Genomic DNA, 18828 nt, shown 5'->3' with positions numbered 1-18828 from the left:
TGCTTGCAATCACTGACTAAGTTTCGTTTTGCCTCACCTTTCCTCCGTCTTACGCTTTTCTTTGCCCACAGAATCAAAATATGACATGGTCAGACCACATCTGCTGCTCAGAGAAATGGCAGAAAAGCACTTCAGCTAATGCTGCTGTAACTGCCAGGGGGAAGAGAAAGTTACCTTTAGCACCTGGGAGTCCTGCTTCACCTCTAAATCCTTGTAGGCCAGGAGGACCTGCAGAAAAATGAGATGGGGGGGTTGTTATTCATCCCACTCAACACAATGCACCACTGATGCAGAAAAAAATATGAGAAGCTGTCACTCTGTTTTCGTTCTCCCCAGTCTCTAGATGCCACAGCAAAGGAATGCAGCACTCACCTGGAGGACCTTGTGGGCCTGGAGAACCCATCAGACCTGTAAGGAACATGGATTTCCTTTTAGTAACACCATAAGCAGAAAATGAACAAATCGCTTTCAATTTGCTCAACAGCATCCACAACCCAACAGGTGTTTAATGGATTGGAATTTCCCCAGCCACGAGAAGAATTTGCATTACTGGCATCCTCAAAACCAGGACAACAAATTTACAGAACTTAGTCCTTGTGACATTGAGGAAATGTTTTCCACTAAAGTAAAGAGACCCAAGCCATCCATCTTGGCTGAGATGCTGGGATCTGTGCTTCAGACCATTAGTTCACTTTTCTGGTTAGTGCAGTTACACAAGTGAAACAGGACAGCTGGGATGCTCATTTACTCCTAACCTCTCTGCTAGGTTCTCTCTCTCCATCTTCACATTTACCTTTTAGGCCAGCAGAACCTGGGGGTCCTGGTGGCCCTGGAGGACCTGGCTCACCAACAGCACCTGCAAAATAAGAGTATGAATAGACACTGTAGAATACAGCTGTGATCCCATTTTCACATTATCCCATCTACAGTTACTCTTTTTCTGGCAAGTGTCATGAATAATCTGCTGGTCAGTTCAAAACACCCAAATACATATGCATTGTCCAAGAAAAATATATGACCTCACTGGGCTTTAGCAAGACAAATCCCCCAGCTTTGATGATTTGGATAACAGGGAAGAAGATGACCTTGATAGTAAAGTGACTTTGGTTCTGTCAAACTCAAACTTGACTGTGAGACCTGGGAAACCAAAGCAACCCTTATTTACCCATTATAAGTCTGGCAAAAAACATCCTTTAGGCCATATCAATCTGTTCTGGGGAATGTCTAGACATGAAATCTGGATTTGAATAGTGAAATCAAATTCTATCACTGAGGCGTTTTAATAATTGTGACCAAACTCTAGCTTTTGACCATCTCTGTTTTATCCAACAAGAAGACACCTGGTTCCTACCTCTGTCTCCTTTTTCTCCAAACCCAGGTGGTCCTGGCTCCCCTCGAGGCCCTGGTAGCCCTTCTCGACCTCTTTGTCCCATGGGACCTTCCATGCCAGGCTCACCTACAGGAAATAAATGCCTTGAAAAAACAGGTGTCTGAGGGAGAGAGGCCTTGGGCAAAAGGATCCATGGCCCCCTCCACTGGGGAAGGCAATGATCACACCAGCCAGGCGTCTGTATTCCCATGCCATATGTCAGCCACTTGTGAAAGACTCACAGCACTGACAGAGATGCTCACCCATGCTGCCCTTCTGTCCTTTCGGTCCTTCTGGTCCTGCATGCCCAATTGGACCAGGAATGCCTGGAAGAAAACACAGTAAATGTTCAGAGTTCTCAACTGTGTACCATAAAAGAATAACATGCAAGTTAGGGGAACCTGAAGCCTGGAGAGGTTAATTCTATGGGGTAAAAAATATATTACTCATAAGGTGGGTCCTTGGTCTCTTTAGAAGAACACAATACATATAAAAGCACAAGAAAGCTGGACCAATTATTTATGCAGCTCCAGGAGTCTTCCAGTGGTAGACTGGGATCTTCACAACCCCAAATTCAGTATGTTCAGCTAAGAGGAAGTCTGTCCAAGGCTTCACTTGTAACCAAGTCTCTGAGCTGTGTCTGTAGCTCAGCACCAAGGTAATAATCAAGTGACTCAGTCTATGCTAAATATTGACTCTTTAGAGAGCCATCTTGAGCTAAGTTTATGGTACAAAACTTGTTCTTGCCTACAGTAATGTCACTGAATGTCCTCTCTCAAAGAGGAATTGAACTATAGCCCACCTGGGACACCAGGAAGTCCTCGGTCACCTGTAGATGGAAACAAAGAGACAGTCAGTGGGGAATAAGTCTTCCCTTTTAGTCACTTTGGCTAACCCTCACCCCCACAAAAAAGAGTTTATGTTCCTGGAATATTTACAAGTTCTAGTGTCTCCAGCAATTGTCTCCCTTGTATTTATGCAAAGAATTGAGTCATTCACACCATACAAAACCCTCTGTGCACTGAAGCACCCTCTGATTAAACCAGGTAGAGCCTGGCTTCAGGAATGACTTTCATCCAGGTGAAAGGAGCTCCCAGATTCAAAGTGAGATCTGTTATCTCTTCTACTATGAACTCTAAAATTTTCTTTGACCAGAAAACAAGAAAAAAACCCCAAACTTCACAACAATATCTGAACTAACAGATAACTAGCATCAGCTTCTCTAAATACTGGAGTAACAAAAAACCATTTTCTACCCAGGTCCTATGACAGGCTGCCAATCTACCTGAGAAATCAGGTAACTTCAGACTCACCTTTGGGACCTTGTATTCCCATGTCACCTGAGGAAAGTGGAAAAAAAAAGTTGAATCAAGAGACATCCTATGATTACTCATTCATTTTTTCTTCTAGTTGCTTTCCCACCTTCAATGAAACATGAAGGAGTTACAGCCAAAATAGGACACTTTACACTTGAATAGTACAGGATCGGACCCAACCTGGCCTTTCAGACTGGCACAATGCAAGATTTGGCCTCCTGTATTGTTCTGTGTGGGATCAGGGTCTCCACAGTTTACATGGCAAACTGGCAGGAGCAGGACAGTGACTATCCTCCTGCACTCAGCACTGGTGAGACTGGCACCTCGAGTGTTGTGTCCAGTTCTGGCCCCTCACTACAAGAAGCTCTTAAGGTGCTAGAGTGTGTCCAGAGAGGGGCAACAGAGCTGGGGAAGGGTCTAGAGCACAAGTCCTGTGAGGAGTGGCTGAGGGAGCTGGGGGTGTTTAGCCTAAAAAAGAGGAGACTAAGGGGTGACCTTATTGCTCACTACAACTGCCTGAAAGGAAGGTAGTGAGCTGGGAGTCAGCTACTTCTCCCAAGTAACAAGCGATAGGACAAGAGGAAATGGCCTCAAGCTTCACCAGGGAGGTTTAGATTGGATATTAGGAAAAATTTCTTCACCAGAAGGGTTATGGTGCATTGGCACGGCTGCCCAGGGAAGAGGTTAAGTCACTGTCCCTGGAGGCACTGAAAAGACACATAGATGTGGGCCTTAGGGAGGTGGTTTAGTGATGGACATGGCAGTGTTATGTTTATGGTTGGACTCCATGATCTTCAAGGACTTTTCCAACCTAAACAATTCTAAGATTCTTTTTGTTCAAATAAAAACCATTTTCATCTTTCTCACCACTAACTGTCCCTTGAAGCAACAACCGCCCCAAAATTGTGCATTGCCAGAGCCAAGGAACTGGACAGGGCAAGAGAAGGACTATATGGCTGTACCTTTCTCACCACGTTCTCCTCTCTCCCCTCGGAAGTAGCCTGTAACAGGAAGTGAAAGGGCTGTTAGGGTGCATTATACAATACAGCTACTCATTTCAAAAACAAGGATCCATCTATTTGGATTTGAGGCTACAGGCAGCACAGTATGGTTTTGTGAGTTTCCTCAGTAAATTTGTTTTCACAAATACATGAAATCTCTAAAGATGGGAGAATGTAGTCTCCTCTGTTGTTAATCTCTTTCCATCATCTGCTAAACAGAAGTAAATCACCTTTCCCTTGCTACCAAAAGTAGCAGGAGAAATAAGGTAAGGGTTCATTTTTTGACTCTGCTCACCTCGTTCTATTTCCTTATTCAGTCTGCTCTTCACCATCAACCAGACTGACTCTTCATTTTCATATGGGAAGGTCGAAGAGGGTGAGATACCATGAAGAAAGTCTACTCTTGAAACATCCTTTTCTATTTTTGAATTCCCTTGGTTAATTGCCAGGAGGCCACCATTGATTTTTTCCAGGTCTTCCACACGAGATTTCAGTTTTCTCACTTCTTCCGCTGGAAGGTTAAAGGAAAATGCTAGGGAACATGCTGCTAGATATGCATGCCTGAAATACCTTGTGCTATCACAGGGACATGCCAACACTGTCAGGTAGCTATGGCCACTGAGTTTTGCAGAATTCTTTCTATCTTTTCTTTTCCCAGCAGGGATATCTGGAGTTTAAATGACAACTTTGGAATCTGTCAGTCTCAGAGCAGTAAGATCTCAGGAACTTTCCTATCCTGCTCACCCCAAGACTATGTAACTCCTTACCAAAGATTGTGTTCCTTATCCATTCCTTCTGTCCATTTGTAATATTTTAGTGGCAGTTACCACCAAGCTGAATGTTCTCCTCAGTTCTGTGGCTTGGTATCTCTGCTGCTTGGGCTCATTGCCAGCTTAAACGCTCTGTCGTTCTACCCCATTCAACATTTTTTTCCTTAGTTATTTCTTACCCAGAGCAATGAGTCCAAAAAGCAAGCCGAGGAGAAACAACCATGCTAGAAGCAAACCCAGGAGCCATTTCCACCAGCTACAGCAGGAACCACAGGGACACCAGGATGGTGCTGATCCAATGGCACCCCCTGCATCACCACCTCGTATTTCTGCAAGAGGGAAGGAGCAGTCTCCTGGTTAATGAAAAGTTCCTTGACTTCAGTGTTCAGAATCTCTAACAAGAAGGACACCAAGGTCTGATCCGTTATACAAAGGGCTATGGAAAAAATCTTTACACCACTCTGCGCACATAGTGAGTGTAATTCTAGTCCCTGTGGAAGATTGGAACAGTATTTCCAAAGGAATTTCCAACAGGGGACAAAAACATTCAGCACATTTTAAAATAACAGTTGGAAAACATGATCCCATAGGGGTAATTTTTTTCTACAGATCTGAGCCATAAATGACAGCAATAGCCAGCATGGTCTGTCTGAGCCCTCTCTTCCGCAAAAATCTGTCCCAGTAGCAGGATGTAGCTGGACTGTCAGCTATCTGATTTTCTCTAGCCATAAAAAAATATCCCAGCTACCCACTCCTCTACAATTAAATCACTGGTACTAATTTCTCTGGTAGCCTCCTGAACATTCCCTCCCCCTGATTCACTGCACAGAGATCACTCATGTCCCCTAAGAATGATTGCTTTTTTTGTATATCGTGCTTTGGTGATTCTTCCAATGAAAGACTGAGTTGCATCACTTACCTGCATAAGTTTCTTTGTCCCTTTTTGGCATGGATTTCAGCCCTCCTGTTTTAACAACAGTAAAAGAGGTTTTATCAGTCTTTCTGTGCATAATAAAATTTAGAGTGGGGGCTTGAAATGGAAAGGTAGTAATGGAGGCAGAAGGAAAAAGTTCTGTTGCATTTCCACAGGAACAAACTCTTACCATTTGCATCTGATTTTAGGCCAGTATCTGTAGCATAAGAGGAGGAAAATCCCTGCTTCTCTTTCTTCAAGGTGTCTTCTACAAAAGACCCTGAGCAGGAACCAAATAAAATTAAAAATGTTACACCAGAAGTTCAACCGGCCCTACCTTCTTTCATTGGTAAAAGGCATATTTTTATTGGGAAGACACAATAGCTCTGCCTGTTTAAACCAGATCAAGGTTTTTTGCTCTCAAAGCTCCTGAGCTTTGTGAAATATCCCAAGGAACACTCTGGAGCTTCAAATGCAAAAGCCAGAGCTAGATTTCAGCTGGCACGGTTAAAAGCTGCCTGCCTTCCAGAGGTTCTTGTATGATGTACAAGTCAGGTATAGTGTCCTGAACGCTGAACTTCCCTTATGATTGGTCTCCACTTCTCTGCCCTCAGAATAACCACATGTCCTGAAAAAAGGAAGTTACCTCCATTAAGCCCAGTGTTAGAGGCACTAAAGACTTTGCCACTGTCCTTTGTCATGACCAAGAGTTCCATCTCCTTTGCTGGTGCCTTCTCCTTCTCCAGCAGCACGAACTTGCAGTCTTTGCGCAGAATGTCATCTCCCTGGGAGCTCAAAACAGTTCCTCCTGGAGTATTGGTAAAAGCCAGTAAAGAGGAGATGAGTGTGAGCCATTGAGTCCATAACTACAAGCCACATCACTTTTGTTCATAAAAACAGGTGGTCACATTGTGATTGGAGTTGCCACTACCATAAGCACCCTGTAAGAGACACACTGGTCACTAAAGGTAACAGGAGAGCTGTGCATGTCATTAGGTTCTTTGGAGATGTGCATTTCACTAGCAGGGGAGCAACTGCTGCCAGAAATGGAGAACATCTGGAATTCAATCACATGTAGAAGTGATTTGCTCAATGACCTCTTTGCTCCTCACACTTACTACGGAGTCAAAGAAACTCAACCTGAGAGAGAAATTCAGGGGTCAGCAGAGCCACCACAGCTCAAGCTGAGGAGCCCATCAAGCACTGCCAAGTTACTCTGTCAAGCACAAAGCACTCCATATCCTGGGAGCCAGGCAGGGTTAGAAGACAATGAACTGCAGTTTACTGAGGTTTGGCACAGGGCAAACAAGGGTCAAAAACATCACTGTGGTCACTCTTGTGCCACAAGGCATTATGAAGTATGTCTGGAATGGTGTACAAGCATGAATTTGCACACAAATTGACACAATATTGAAAATCAAGATAAACAGAAAGGTATTATTCCATTACTCTTGCGGAACCTGGAATAAACCTTTATTAGAAATGTTATCCTAACTTCTGTGGTCTTTACACCTATTTTTAAGCCTTGTCTTTGGGAGTCCTTGGATTACAAAGCAAACTTGGCTTACTTTACACACACAGAAAAGAAAAGTATAATTTATAACTCTCAGAGTTGCAGAAAAGAGCTGGAAAGAATGAATCCTAACTGATCAAGGACAAAGGGCTTCTCTCATTAAAAAAACATAATCTGATCATGTATAAGTCAATTCCTTCATTTTTGAGTGGTTGAAGCTGGTACTACTGAAAAATTATTTTTAAGAGCAACCTTGCAAATGTTTTGGCCTCAAATGAAGTACAATTTAATGCATGCTTTTCTATCCAGCTCCCTGCCTGCTGAGCAGAAATAGCTCAGAATTAAAGAATCCAAGTTATTACAGAGATCTGAATCAGACCCGTTTGTTTGCTCATTCTTAGCTTCTGACTCATTTTCTTTTCAGAAAGGTACTGGTAGACTTGGCTAGTGACAAGTTATGCACTTGAGCGTCACTCAGCTGGGCTGAATCTCTAACTTGTTTTTATTATGATATTCTTATGCAAGGCCATGCCTGAACATCTGTGAATGACACACTCACCTGCTGAGGCAGAGACACCAGTACTTGCCATGGTGTTGCTCTGAGAAGTGTTCTTCATCCCATATGCTGCAAAGAAGAAAATCAGCAATGACAGAGATGAAGGATAACAAGGGATCTACACACACCAAAGCATTTGAAAATCTTTTCTCATTCAGTGTTCCTAGGAGAACTCAAACAACCAAGGGTTTCCCCAGCAAGCAGCAAATCTCTAGTGCATCAGCACTGGGAGCTACTCCTGCACATGCAAAGCAGAGGAAATGTTCCTCAATATCCCTTCATACCACACTGTGCCACACAAGAAGATGGTGATGAGGGAGCCTCTGTCAAGAAGAACTTTCTAGTCACTGCAGAAAAGGTGGAAGAAGGAAGCACACATTGGTGACCCTCACACTTTCTCTAGGCTTACTTTGTTGCTGACCTGCAGAGGCTGCTGTAGCATTCTGGGTCACAGATGAAGAGCTTGGAGACAGGTTGTTTTGAACTCCAAACACTGCAAAGAAAAACATTGCAATGAGGGTTATAGGAGTCCTGCAGTGTAAGTGGCATTCCGGCTAAAATCCAAACAAAACCAATGATACAGTAATAATGACCTCTCCCAACAAATTTCACCAGCTATCTGGAGGCATCACGGGCCTAAGCATTTCTGTAGAAAGATCTTCCTCACAAAATGTTTTGTAACTTCGATCACTTTGCTGTATTGTTATTGTAGGCCCAGGACCATAATGGTGACCATTTTAAAACATTATCTTGAGTTACATTGCAAGGCCACTCTCATAGCTGCATGGACATTTCTGCAGGTGGGGCAGTTGGGAAAAAGCTGCTGACACTCAGATCAGGAATAGGAGAGAAACTGGTATATAGGTATTATCTCACTGTACTTGTTTGCCAGAAATGTGGTGCTGTCAAAGCGTGAAGGGAAGAAAAATCTGACCTGTAGAGGAAGAGCTCAGGCCCGCGTTCAGGGTATGATTGGTGGGAGCCAGGTTATTTGGAACACCAAAAACTGCAAAAAGAGGAAGTAAAATGTTACTACTTCTCTCAAATCATAAATCCAACACTCAAAGGTCAGTGGCACAGTCCCAGAAATTAAGAGTCAACTTGGAAGTGCAATTAATGATAATGCACAAAAATTGCACAGAGGAAAAATCTTGAAAATTTTGACAACAAACCACCCTTTTACTGAACTGACAAAGAGGAAATAATCCTACCTCAGACAAGTTGAGATTGTGTGACAGTGAGAGAAAGTAAAGCTTTTAATAGTATGCCATCATAAAGCTTCCTGTGTTTTTTCTCTGCAACTGGGGAATGCAGAATCCCTGGCATTTAGAAATGGGACTTACCAGGTGTAAGAACACACAAAAATTACTTATTTTTAGTATATGAGCCATTCTTACAATGGGCCAGAATAATTCAATATTTATTTGAGTCTAAACTAGTTTTTATAGGGAATGTGAGCTTGACCTCATTGATAAAGATGTCACTAAAGTTTAGTGACAATTAGAGAATCAGGACAATAGGTCCTCACAAAGAACAATTTTCAGATACAGTCAGTGTAGAAGCAGAGAGCGCCAAATTACAGAAAACCAGAGAAAATTCAAGCATATCCCTCACCATCTCGATCATTCCATCATTTTAGTTTATGCTGAGCAAAAAAAAAGGCACTGTTTCAGGATAATTCCATCCTTCAAACCTGAGCAATCCAGGGAGCATACCTGATCCTGTAGAGTGAGACATGGCTTTGATCAAGGAAGAGCTGCTTTGGTATCCACCAAGGGAAGAGCCAGCAGGCAGAGTGGAGGACCACATGTATGAAGGGAGGGCAGTATTCAGTACAGTTGTGTCATATGTCCCCGACACTGTAAAGACCCAAACAAACAAAAGTGGTTTTCAATGAAACCAGGTGTATGGCTTAGCATGCACTGCAGGTTTATATGGCAAACAACTTAAATTTCAATTACCCTTGTGGAGTCACTCCAACGACGCCAGGTCAACATGGCATAACTGACCTCAAATGTCAGCTGATTACAGCCCACACGAATTTTAACCAATGGAATAAAGATTGACCTGATAGCATGATCATTCACAAAACACCTTGAAGAGATTTCATTGCTCATAGATGTTACGGTACCAGAATGAACCACTCCAGTCTGCCATTCTATTAATAAATCACCCTGAGCCATGGGATGTATGGCTTTTGCTTCCCACACATCTCTGACTGGTTCACTAGTGTATTGGACTAAAATTCTCAGTTTTAGACAAGATTGGAGCTCTGAGTAAGATAAAAGATATTTTTCTTAGATACTGGTGGAAGACAATGGAGTGAATGTCAATACCACTTCCTCGAGCCCTGTGGTGAGGCGTATAAATAACTACAGAAGGCTGAAGTATTTTAAGTACCACTTCAATTATACAATCACGGGATCCTAGAATCACAGAATGGTTTGGGTTGGAAGGGACCTCAAAGACCCTCTAGTTCCAACCTCCTGCCATGGGCAGGGACAGCTTCCACTGGACCAAGTTACTGAAAGTCTCATCCATCCTGTCCTGGAACACTTCCACGGATGGGGCATCCACAGCTTCTCTGGGTAATCTGTTCCAGTGCCTCACCACTTGCAAAGTAAAGAATTTCTTCCTCATGTCTGGTCTAAGCCTGCCCTCTTTCAGTTTGAAGCTATTCCCCCTTGTCCTGTCACACAGTTCCTGATGAGTTACTACCAAATGGTATGGCTAATAAATCACTCACTGAAATGCTGTCTTCAGTACTATCTCCATCTTACTTGGAGATAAGAGATCAAATCACTCAGACACATTTGCTTAGAGCTCCTATCTCTGCCAGAAATACCTCTGAATTGAAGCTGGTGGCAGAAAGAATGGACTTACTTTTATGGAAATTAGACTAGTCACTAGAAAGATGGCTCTTGTTGTGGCAACACCTGGACAGTCTTTCAGCATTCTGACTCTTTTTCTGTACTGGGGCACCATGTATTCTTACCTGGATGTTCTTAGCAACTGAGTACTTTTTATGGCAAATGCTGTTTGGAATGACTGCAACATTGCTAAAGGCCAAGTACCTGACTGAGAGCTCTCAGTGACCATCTTCGTCTCCACCACAGCCTTTTTTGGTATCGGGAGTGTACTGGATGATGACCGAGTAGGGCTGCAGCTGGCAGATCGACTTCCTTTCAGCAAACGTTTCACATCATCCAACTCTGTCCCTAGCAGGAAAAGCAAGTGTCCAGAATCACCCAAAAGCCAGTGTTTCACTGATCTGTAATCTTGCTCTGGATATAAATCCTTCAGTGGAATTTATCTGCATGTCTATGAAGTTGTTACTTTTTGGGAGTGCCACTTAATGACAAAGCTCCAGAGGATGTTTCTGGGACTAAGTTCCATTTTAAATCTTTGCAAGAGCACCACCTAACCCACAGCATGCTTCCTTGTCCAGAAAGGGGACTCAAATTTATGTTATTAACAGGAAAAGACATAACCCTAGCAGCAACATCCTCTATCTTATCCTCGATACCCCTGGGATAAAAGTCATGGCACTTACATCTGCCAGAGGGAGATGCGCTCTGCAGTCGGACTCGTATTTCACTCTCTGGGAAGATAAAAAGCAGATCATGAATATGGAGATTCATTTGTGCCCTGGGCTGGGAACAAATCTTTAGGCTGAAATGAATTCCTTCCTTCTTGCTGTCTATATTCCACCTTGCTGTCTTGCTGCTTAATCTGAGCAGTACTTATGGCCCATGTGAATTGGCTGCAAATTGGCTGGGGTGACTTTTTGTTTTGGGATCACATTCTGTTACTCTGAATTCCAGGGAATTATATTTCACTCATTGATGGCCTCTGTTGAAGTCAATAGTGCTGCTACTGTCAGATAAACAGAAGGTCTAATTATGCAGTCCTCAATGATGCTGATGTTCCCATTCATCACAAATATTATTTTTATTGTCCTTCTGAACAAAAAAACTAGAGAGCCAAAATAAGTTTACTAAATACACAAATTTCCTACTACTTCTTGGATAAAACTGACATCTCTACAATGGGCTGCATGGTTCAGTCTCTTAGCATGTGCTGACTTATGTTTTGGCTCACTGAATGTAACCAGTCCAGTTTTGAGACAACGTTCTCACCAGGTACCCAATGCTATTACTTTGCTTTTACCGGACCTTTACTGTCCAGCACACGAAACTACAAAGTTAATGTGATTTGGCTGGGGTAAGCCTTTAAACTGGCTTCCCACCAGCAAAATGGCCAGCCAGAACCTGTGATACACGCTCCTCAAGATGAAATCTGACAGTGCATGCACTATAAAAGAAACACTATCTTGGCATTCATGTGGAGAAGATGATGGATTGGAATTATTTTCTGAAGTAATATGAGAAGCTGGACTTGATTCTCTGGTGTCTACTTTATTATGCATGGCCTAGTTCTGCTGGGAGCTCAGGTATGTAGTGTGCTAGAGGAAACTGTGACAATCTGAGGCAGAATAATTGGGAATGTGACACTCCAGGAGGACTGTGCAAGACCATGCTGTGATTTATACCCACTGCTAAAATTAACTTGAATAAAGTGACACTATAGTTTCCTCTTCAAGCAACTGGAAACAGATATTACACTCTTTGAGACCAAGATAATCCTTCTTTCCCCAACACTGTTAATAAATTATTAGGAGAGCTGAATGATTTAAACAATGCAGAGCTTTACAGTGAGCTGGCTACACAGAACACAGTAAGTCCACAATTTTCTTACCATTTCTTTACTACCAGCATAAGATTATTTCAGGGTATGCCTTTATGGTTTGCAAGAAAGGTCACAGTAGGAGAAGCACGAATGCAATTACTGTAAATATGTCAGAGGTGGGTCCCAGAGCACAGATGGACTAAGGTTATGGTAGTGAACAGACAAGACGGAAGACTATGTCCTATGCCTTCAGACATCCAGGTTCCCAAGTACATCCCAACACAGTCCAAACTACCATGACCTTCACTAAGGTCAATTTTTACACCAAGCATGTTTAAACAACTGCTTACATATTCATGGTTCACATCTGAAGTGGTGTAGATCCACGTACCTCATCTGACTGCTCTACATGTAAACTGGTGGATTCCAGCTAAAGAATAGGTCTATTGAACACACCCGAATTATGCTGAACTGAAAAAAGTAGGCTTCTCAAAGAACAGCATCACTCACCTCGACTTTGGCTTCTCCCCCTTGTAGAGGCAGATGCTGCGAACAGCAATGAGAGAAAAGCAGTATTAGTCTTTAATGCCTATGACACCTCTGAAAATTAACATACTGATCTTGTTCAGGGTGCTCATATTCAGACAGTAACTTTTCTTGGAGCACAGCTGGGAGAATTGAACCATAAGAGTTTTTACCAGGCCCCCTTTAGACTACAAGGTATCTTACAGAATCAGTAGCACCTTTATCGTTTCTGGACCGGATGTTTCTTATTGTACAGAGAAATGTGGTTCATATATGGCAATGTCCCATTTCAAATGGCCAAAAGGAAGTTAATAGGCCTGTTTACCCCACTGACCAATGCTGGATATTGTGAAACCCTGCCTTCTCTATGAGCCCAAAGGTGACCTGATCATAATGTTTCACTATCTTCACTGAGTAAAATCAGCAGCTCAGAGTTTGCACAGGGCAAGCTCATATCTGCTGACAACGTTCAGTGTAAATATATCACTTGATAACCACTTCATCTTTCCATATATACTTGCTGAAGTCTAGAAATGAGCTATGGGAAAAGTATGTCCAGCAATGGCTCAAAACCCTAAGAGTCTGGACTTTCTTGCTTGCAGCTGTTCTCCCAGCTATTTTTGGAGGGTAAAGGGAATGCTATGGAGTTACCCATGTCTGTCTTCTCCTGTCCATGTCCTATATCATTCAGGGAGCATCACAAAAGCAGCTGAGAGTAGCAGATACAGAGTATGCACCCTCTGTTTGAATATAATCAGCTAGAGGCCTGACTGTCAGCTGTTAATGTAAATCCCAAATAACTCCTCTGAAGGAGAGGCATGACTGCCCAGGTAGAAGCAGCACAGGTAGAGCAGGACACAGCAATGTACAAAAAGCCATTATGGTCATCCACTCACATGACCTTGCCATAACATTCAGAGGAACAGCTCTAAAAAGAACATACCAAAATCTTTCCTGGGAAACTCAGGAGAAGAGTTGGCACTGGAGCTCCCTGCAAAGAACAGAAAGGTGTTCATTAATACTTTGCATACAATCATTAAAAGCTTTCAAAACATGTCTTCCTGGCAACTGTTTAATCTCAGTAGGCAGCAAACATTTCCATTTAAAAACAGAGCTATTCAGGTTCCACATGAAAGAACTGCTAATATCTTTCAACAAATACATGCCACAGCTCCTTTTAGGAATGAGCATTACTCTTAGGATAAAAGGATGTAATCATTAAATTGTGTCCCTGATGGCTTATTTCCTAGGAAAACCACAATGGGATTCTTGTGCTATTGGGGACAATTCTGCATTAATGTGACCTTAGAGTGCACTGCACACTGCCTCCCTTCTATGGCACGTTCTGTGATACCTTCATATGTTGCATGGCGGTTGACATAGGTTTTTCTTTCAAATGTTGAGCCAGGTGATTTGGTGAGAGTAGAGCTGGGAGACTGAGCTTGTCTGTAGCTGGAGGATGATGATGTTGAATTCAATCTACCACTTCCACCTATAGTTAAAACAAAACGCCCTCAGCAAATGGAAGAGAAGCCCTGGCTGTTCACTCTGTATGCCCTGGGTGCTTTATGTTACTGTCTTCTGAGCTGGACAAATTTGCATTGGTGTTTCACAACTAGAGATGGACAAGAACAATATTTGGGTCTAACTCTGGCTATCCTCAGCATTCAATGCAGAGAGGAGTATTGGCTATTACTGTGGTTTCAAGACAAATCTTGTCAATAATAAGTATGAAACTGGGTTCTGGCCTAGGGCAATAGTGAGCCATCTCCCCCAAGCAGAAACCAATCTAGTTCTGGATGATGCTGAGTTTTGGTTAGGATATAGATTCACTTGTAAACTCAAGTGTTACATGACACAGTCTACAAAAACTGGGAGACTGTTAAACCAAACTCAGAATGCTGAAGGATGCAGTTTATAAGATAATGGAAAGCAGAGATGAGTCCACTTCCCTATAAAGCAGCTATCCATGCTCTCACTTAGTCGATTTTCTGGAGAAGTGATTGAGGTGTGCATCAGGCCTGAGACAGCCTGGAGGTTAATAGTAGCTGTTATTTGTAGACAGAGGAAACAATTTCCCTCCTAATTCACATCAGTGCTGTGGAGAAGGAACTGAGCAGATGTAACTAATGTGTTCATACTCTTGCACAAAATCTAATGCTGGAACATGATCAGGGTGCAGCAAAAAGGGAGCTCTGTGATAAACTGCAACCTACCTATGCTGATCAGCAGCATCAAACTGGATATTGTTTACCCATCCCTATAAAAAGAGTGTGTCCTTTTGGTCTCAACAGTGTTTTTGTGCCAACTTTCCCTCTAAAAAGACCTGTTTTGTTCTGTAACTTTTCCATTCAATTCAGCAGAAAGAACTACTGTAACAAGTAGGCCTCTGTTAGAGGCATTCTGCAAGAAAGTGGGAAAGAAGAGACTACAGAATGCTCTGTGAAACTGCAAGAACTCAGTATCTCTGAAGTTCAGGTTCTTTTCTCTTCTTCCACATACCGGAAAGTAATCAAAGGAAGATGGTAATGCTGCATGGCCCTCTGAGTTTGCAGGTCTGCGTTTAGTTCTCACACTGGTGCCAGTCCAATGAGACTGACATCTTTACTGGAGTTACTTCACATGTGCCCCGAGCCAGTGATTCCACACTCTGGCCTTTAACTGGCATGCAGGTGTCTGTCAGATCTGTTTGGTATGGCTAACTCTCCCCTTGAGCTTCCAATCTGCACTTCACTCCCTTTGGTTTGTCAGCTCCCTTTGAGCACAAAGAATGTTTTCCATAAGGAGAGTTATACAGTCAGTCCCACTGGAGACAGAGAAGTGTGCCAGGTACCTGGCTAGGAAGCTTAGTCTTTAGAAGCCTTTGCTGTGACAGTCTAACAGCTGAGCAAAGAATGCTGTTAGAGAAGAATCCTGGTTTTATGGAGTAGGCAGCACACACTGATTTAGCATGTCCAGAAAATCTGGCCGAGTGTTCAAAGTGCTAAAGTCATGGACACACAAACATAGGAAAACATTTTCTAGGAAATTCTTTCATAATATTCTACCCTCAGCAAGATCAACAAAAAGATTAATCAAAACTGCCTTTAGAACAAAAATTGTCAGAAAGACTGTGATTTGGAAAAACTGAAAGAAGGGAAATTCAGCTTCTGAATGATTTCTTAAAAACAGTAGGAATGACATTTTTTGTTGTTCTCCCGAAATTAGGTTTTCCCTGTGGAAAATTGAACTTTTTCCACTAACTTACCCATTCTCAAACCCAACTTTAGGGAAGGAATACCTTCACTTTGCGTGTCTATTTGCCACTGTTACTTTCATAAACCCTGTTTTCCTTACCCCTGTCTCACCCTACTTCCCTGCCTTGAATCTCTCCTCAGCCCATTTCTGCTGCCTTTGCTCTCTGTTTCCTACTGGGCAATGCTTTCATTCCTTACTTGAGGTCACATAGCTGCTTCCATGGGTGTACGACCGCTTTTCCACTCCACTCCCTCCAGTGTGGGATGATGTTTTGAGCCCACTGCTGCTCCCTCCTTCTGAAAGAAATAAGCACAAAATGAGACATTGTCTCCGGGCAGGAGATAAGAAAGGCAAGGACACTTCAAGACAAGGCAGGAGGGACCCAAAGTTGTCCACACACTCAATTACAAGTACAGCTTCCTATCTGGTGAGAGATCAGAGCTGCAGAGAAGAGTCTTGGCAGAGCAGACAAACACTTGCACTCCACAGCCAGCAGGTTTGTAGTCAAGTTTTCCTCCATACACAGACTGAAGAATACTCCTGTTAACCCTCATCATAAATGAGATGACAGTGCAATTCCTTGCCAACTCAGCTGCAGCAAGCTAATCAAGGATATGGTGAGATAAAGAGTGTGGAGGATTCTTCCCTATTTGGAGCTTGTACTTCTCTGCAGAGGTAGAAATAACATGTGACTTCTGATATTATCCGAAAAGATTCACTCACTGTTGCCAACTGGGTAAGATGACACGGAAAATAATACACTGTAGCCCAAGCAGCGGAGGCTGCAGACCCATCACTTTTGATCCCTCTTCCCAATAGACAGTCACCACTGGAGACCCAATATCTGGACTTAAATCTTTGGAGAGTCTGGTCTTCCAGTCTTAGTGGAGTATGGGGCTCTGTTTCTGACAATACCCAGACAGGTCCCCAAATACTACTCCTCTCTGGTAACAAGTATTTTGGGAGAAAGGCATTTCTGCTTTCCTTTGGGTGCAGATCTTTATGCACTGAGACCTGCTGCACCCATGGATTTATGGAAATAATGAAAATAATGCAGATGAATAAATAGCACGGAGAGGCACAGAACATTGTGCAGAAGCAATGCAATGACTGAGAATTACTTACTGGGTGGCAAGGATGTCAGTCTTGTGGTTACAGTCTCTGTAATAACTGAGGGAAGAAAAGGGTGCAGAAGTAACAGCATGTTAATATAGCCAAACTGGATCAATGTTCTACCTATTTTCTATGCAAAAGCATGACTTGTTCAAAGAAGATTGACTCATTTAAATAAAAGTTGCTTAAGACCACACTGCCTGGGGCTGTGGCTACAGGCTCATTATCACACAATGCTGTGTTTCTTTGCAGGTCTTTCTAGTTCTGAATGCTAGCTTCTGCCATGAAAGATTTTTTTCTTTACCTGTAAAAAGATCCCTGTAAACTTTCTGGGCACTTCTGAACCACAGCCATTGCTGTAACAGCAAAGCCCATGGTCAGACCCCTTAGTATCTTCCTACTAGTTAATTCTCATAAGGTCAGTAGAAATTAACCTTTGTTTCACACAAAGTCCTCAGACATTTTCTAGGCCACCCAGGGCATTGATAGCAGAGGTAGGGGCAGCACACCAATGTCTGCACTACTGGTTAGACATGCTACAACAGGGCAATCATCTGGTTAAACAATCAGGTCATGATACACATCTCTAAATGTCTGATCTTGGCCCATTCTATTCCTTATTCTGACTTCAACACAGACCAGGGCCCGGAGCAAAATTTAATTCTGGACCTCCAGTCAGCATTTAATCCCTTACAGAAATGGCCATTCACTTCTCGGGTTTCTGGGGTGTGATACAAAAATTTAAAATCTCCTCCTTACGTCTTTCAGTAACTTCTGATCCATCTTGCCTCGTTTTCCTTGTTACAGAATCCATATCATTGCCACCTGCAAAGAAAACAGAGGGACTGCACTCAGAGCTCCGTGAAGAGTAAGAAATGACAACAGCTCCCCACAAGTCCCACCACTTTGCTCCCTTTGGATGGGGACTAGACTGCCTGGAAGATGTCTGTGCCAGGGAATTTACAGCGCCCTTCCAGAGCCATATGATTTTTACTAACGGACTGGCACCTACAACACTGGATGCTGCACAAGGCACCAGAGCTGAAATACCAGGAGGGGCTGTAAAGCCAACAGGTGAGGTTGAGGCAGTTGAAGCAAATCCACTCAGTGATGGAGTTTAGACCTGGATTTATATCCAGACTACACTACATTATGGTTTCCAGCTGTGCCCCTATAAAGGTTTGATGAAAACCAGAAGATCCAAGCACTACTCCCATACATCTCTTCTGGGCAGGACTCAACAGTACAGGGTTAACTGTGCAGGCAAAGTTGCAGGAGTAAGCTACCTGCACTTTGCCAGTACTGTCAGAAAAACCTCAGCAGACATACCGCTGCTCTGCTGACAGTAATAGTGTATTCTCAGGGTACACTTATGCTAAAGCCACAGCACTGACTTTAGCAAAGCAGAAAAAGCACTGGAGGTACCTTTGAACTAGCTATTTCTGGCAGCAAGGAGCTTAAGGTAGGAAGTGCTTTATCTTGCTTTACAAGCAGAGCAGCAACAGTTTGGAGACCTTGTCTGTGGCTTTGGAATCTGATCTAATTTAATGCCAGCTCAGGTCAGTCTACACAGTACTGGAATCAATGCTGTGAATGCTGCGTACACACTTTTTCGTTACTTGGATCCCTCTCTAGTCAAAATTATAATCTCTAGCAGAGGTATGACTGTCTGTCAAGGCAAGAATACCACAAAAAACATGATTGTGGAAAAGAGACATCATCTAGAAGAGAAAACACTTCTGTCAGAAGGAACCACACAATTGCTCACTCCTAGTCTTACTAAGATAACATTTCATCTTGTGCAGCCACAGACAATGAGAAGTAAA

At 42.9% G+C, this 18828-nt stretch overlaps 1 protein-coding gene across 1 annotated transcript in view; it reads right to left on the bottom strand.

The window, feature by feature from the left end:
- The window catches only part of COL17A1 (collagen type XVII alpha 1 chain), a 50526-nt gene that overhangs the window by 17037 nt on the left and 14661 nt on the right, over positions 1–18828 (bottom strand). The window contains 25 exon segments of the mRNA XM_039554150.1: positions 175–228; positions 373–408; positions 794–856; positions 1352–1456; positions 1633–1695; positions 2172–2198; positions 2683–2709; positions 3648–3686; positions 3982–4197; positions 4636–4785; positions 5376–5420; positions 5560–5649; positions 6016–6177; positions 7442–7507; positions 7848–7931; positions 8373–8444; positions 9154–9297; positions 10513–10656; positions 10992–11039; positions 12638–12673; positions 13596–13643; positions 14007–14144; positions 16087–16185; positions 17015–17059; positions 17762–17827. Of these exon segments, the coding sequence (XP_039410084.1) occupies positions 175–228; positions 373–408; positions 794–856; positions 1352–1456; positions 1633–1695; positions 2172–2198; positions 2683–2709; positions 3648–3686; positions 3982–4197; positions 4636–4785; positions 5376–5420; positions 5560–5649; positions 6016–6177; positions 7442–7507; positions 7848–7931; positions 8373–8444; positions 9154–9297; positions 10513–10656; positions 10992–11039; positions 12638–12673; positions 13596–13643; positions 14007–14144; positions 16087–16185; positions 17015–17059; positions 17762–17816 (2056 nt within the window). The 5' untranslated portion in view covers positions 17817–17827.

The sequence above is a fragment of the Corvus cornix genome, chromosome 6, assembly GCF_000738735.6.
Source record: "Corvus cornix cornix isolate S_Up_H32 chromosome 6, ASM73873v5, whole genome shotgun sequence".
Lineage (NCBI taxonomy): Eukaryota > Metazoa > Chordata > Aves > Passeriformes > Corvidae > Corvus > Corvus cornix.
Note: the sequence above shows the minus strand (reverse complement) of the source record. Positions and strands in the feature narration are given on the sequence as shown.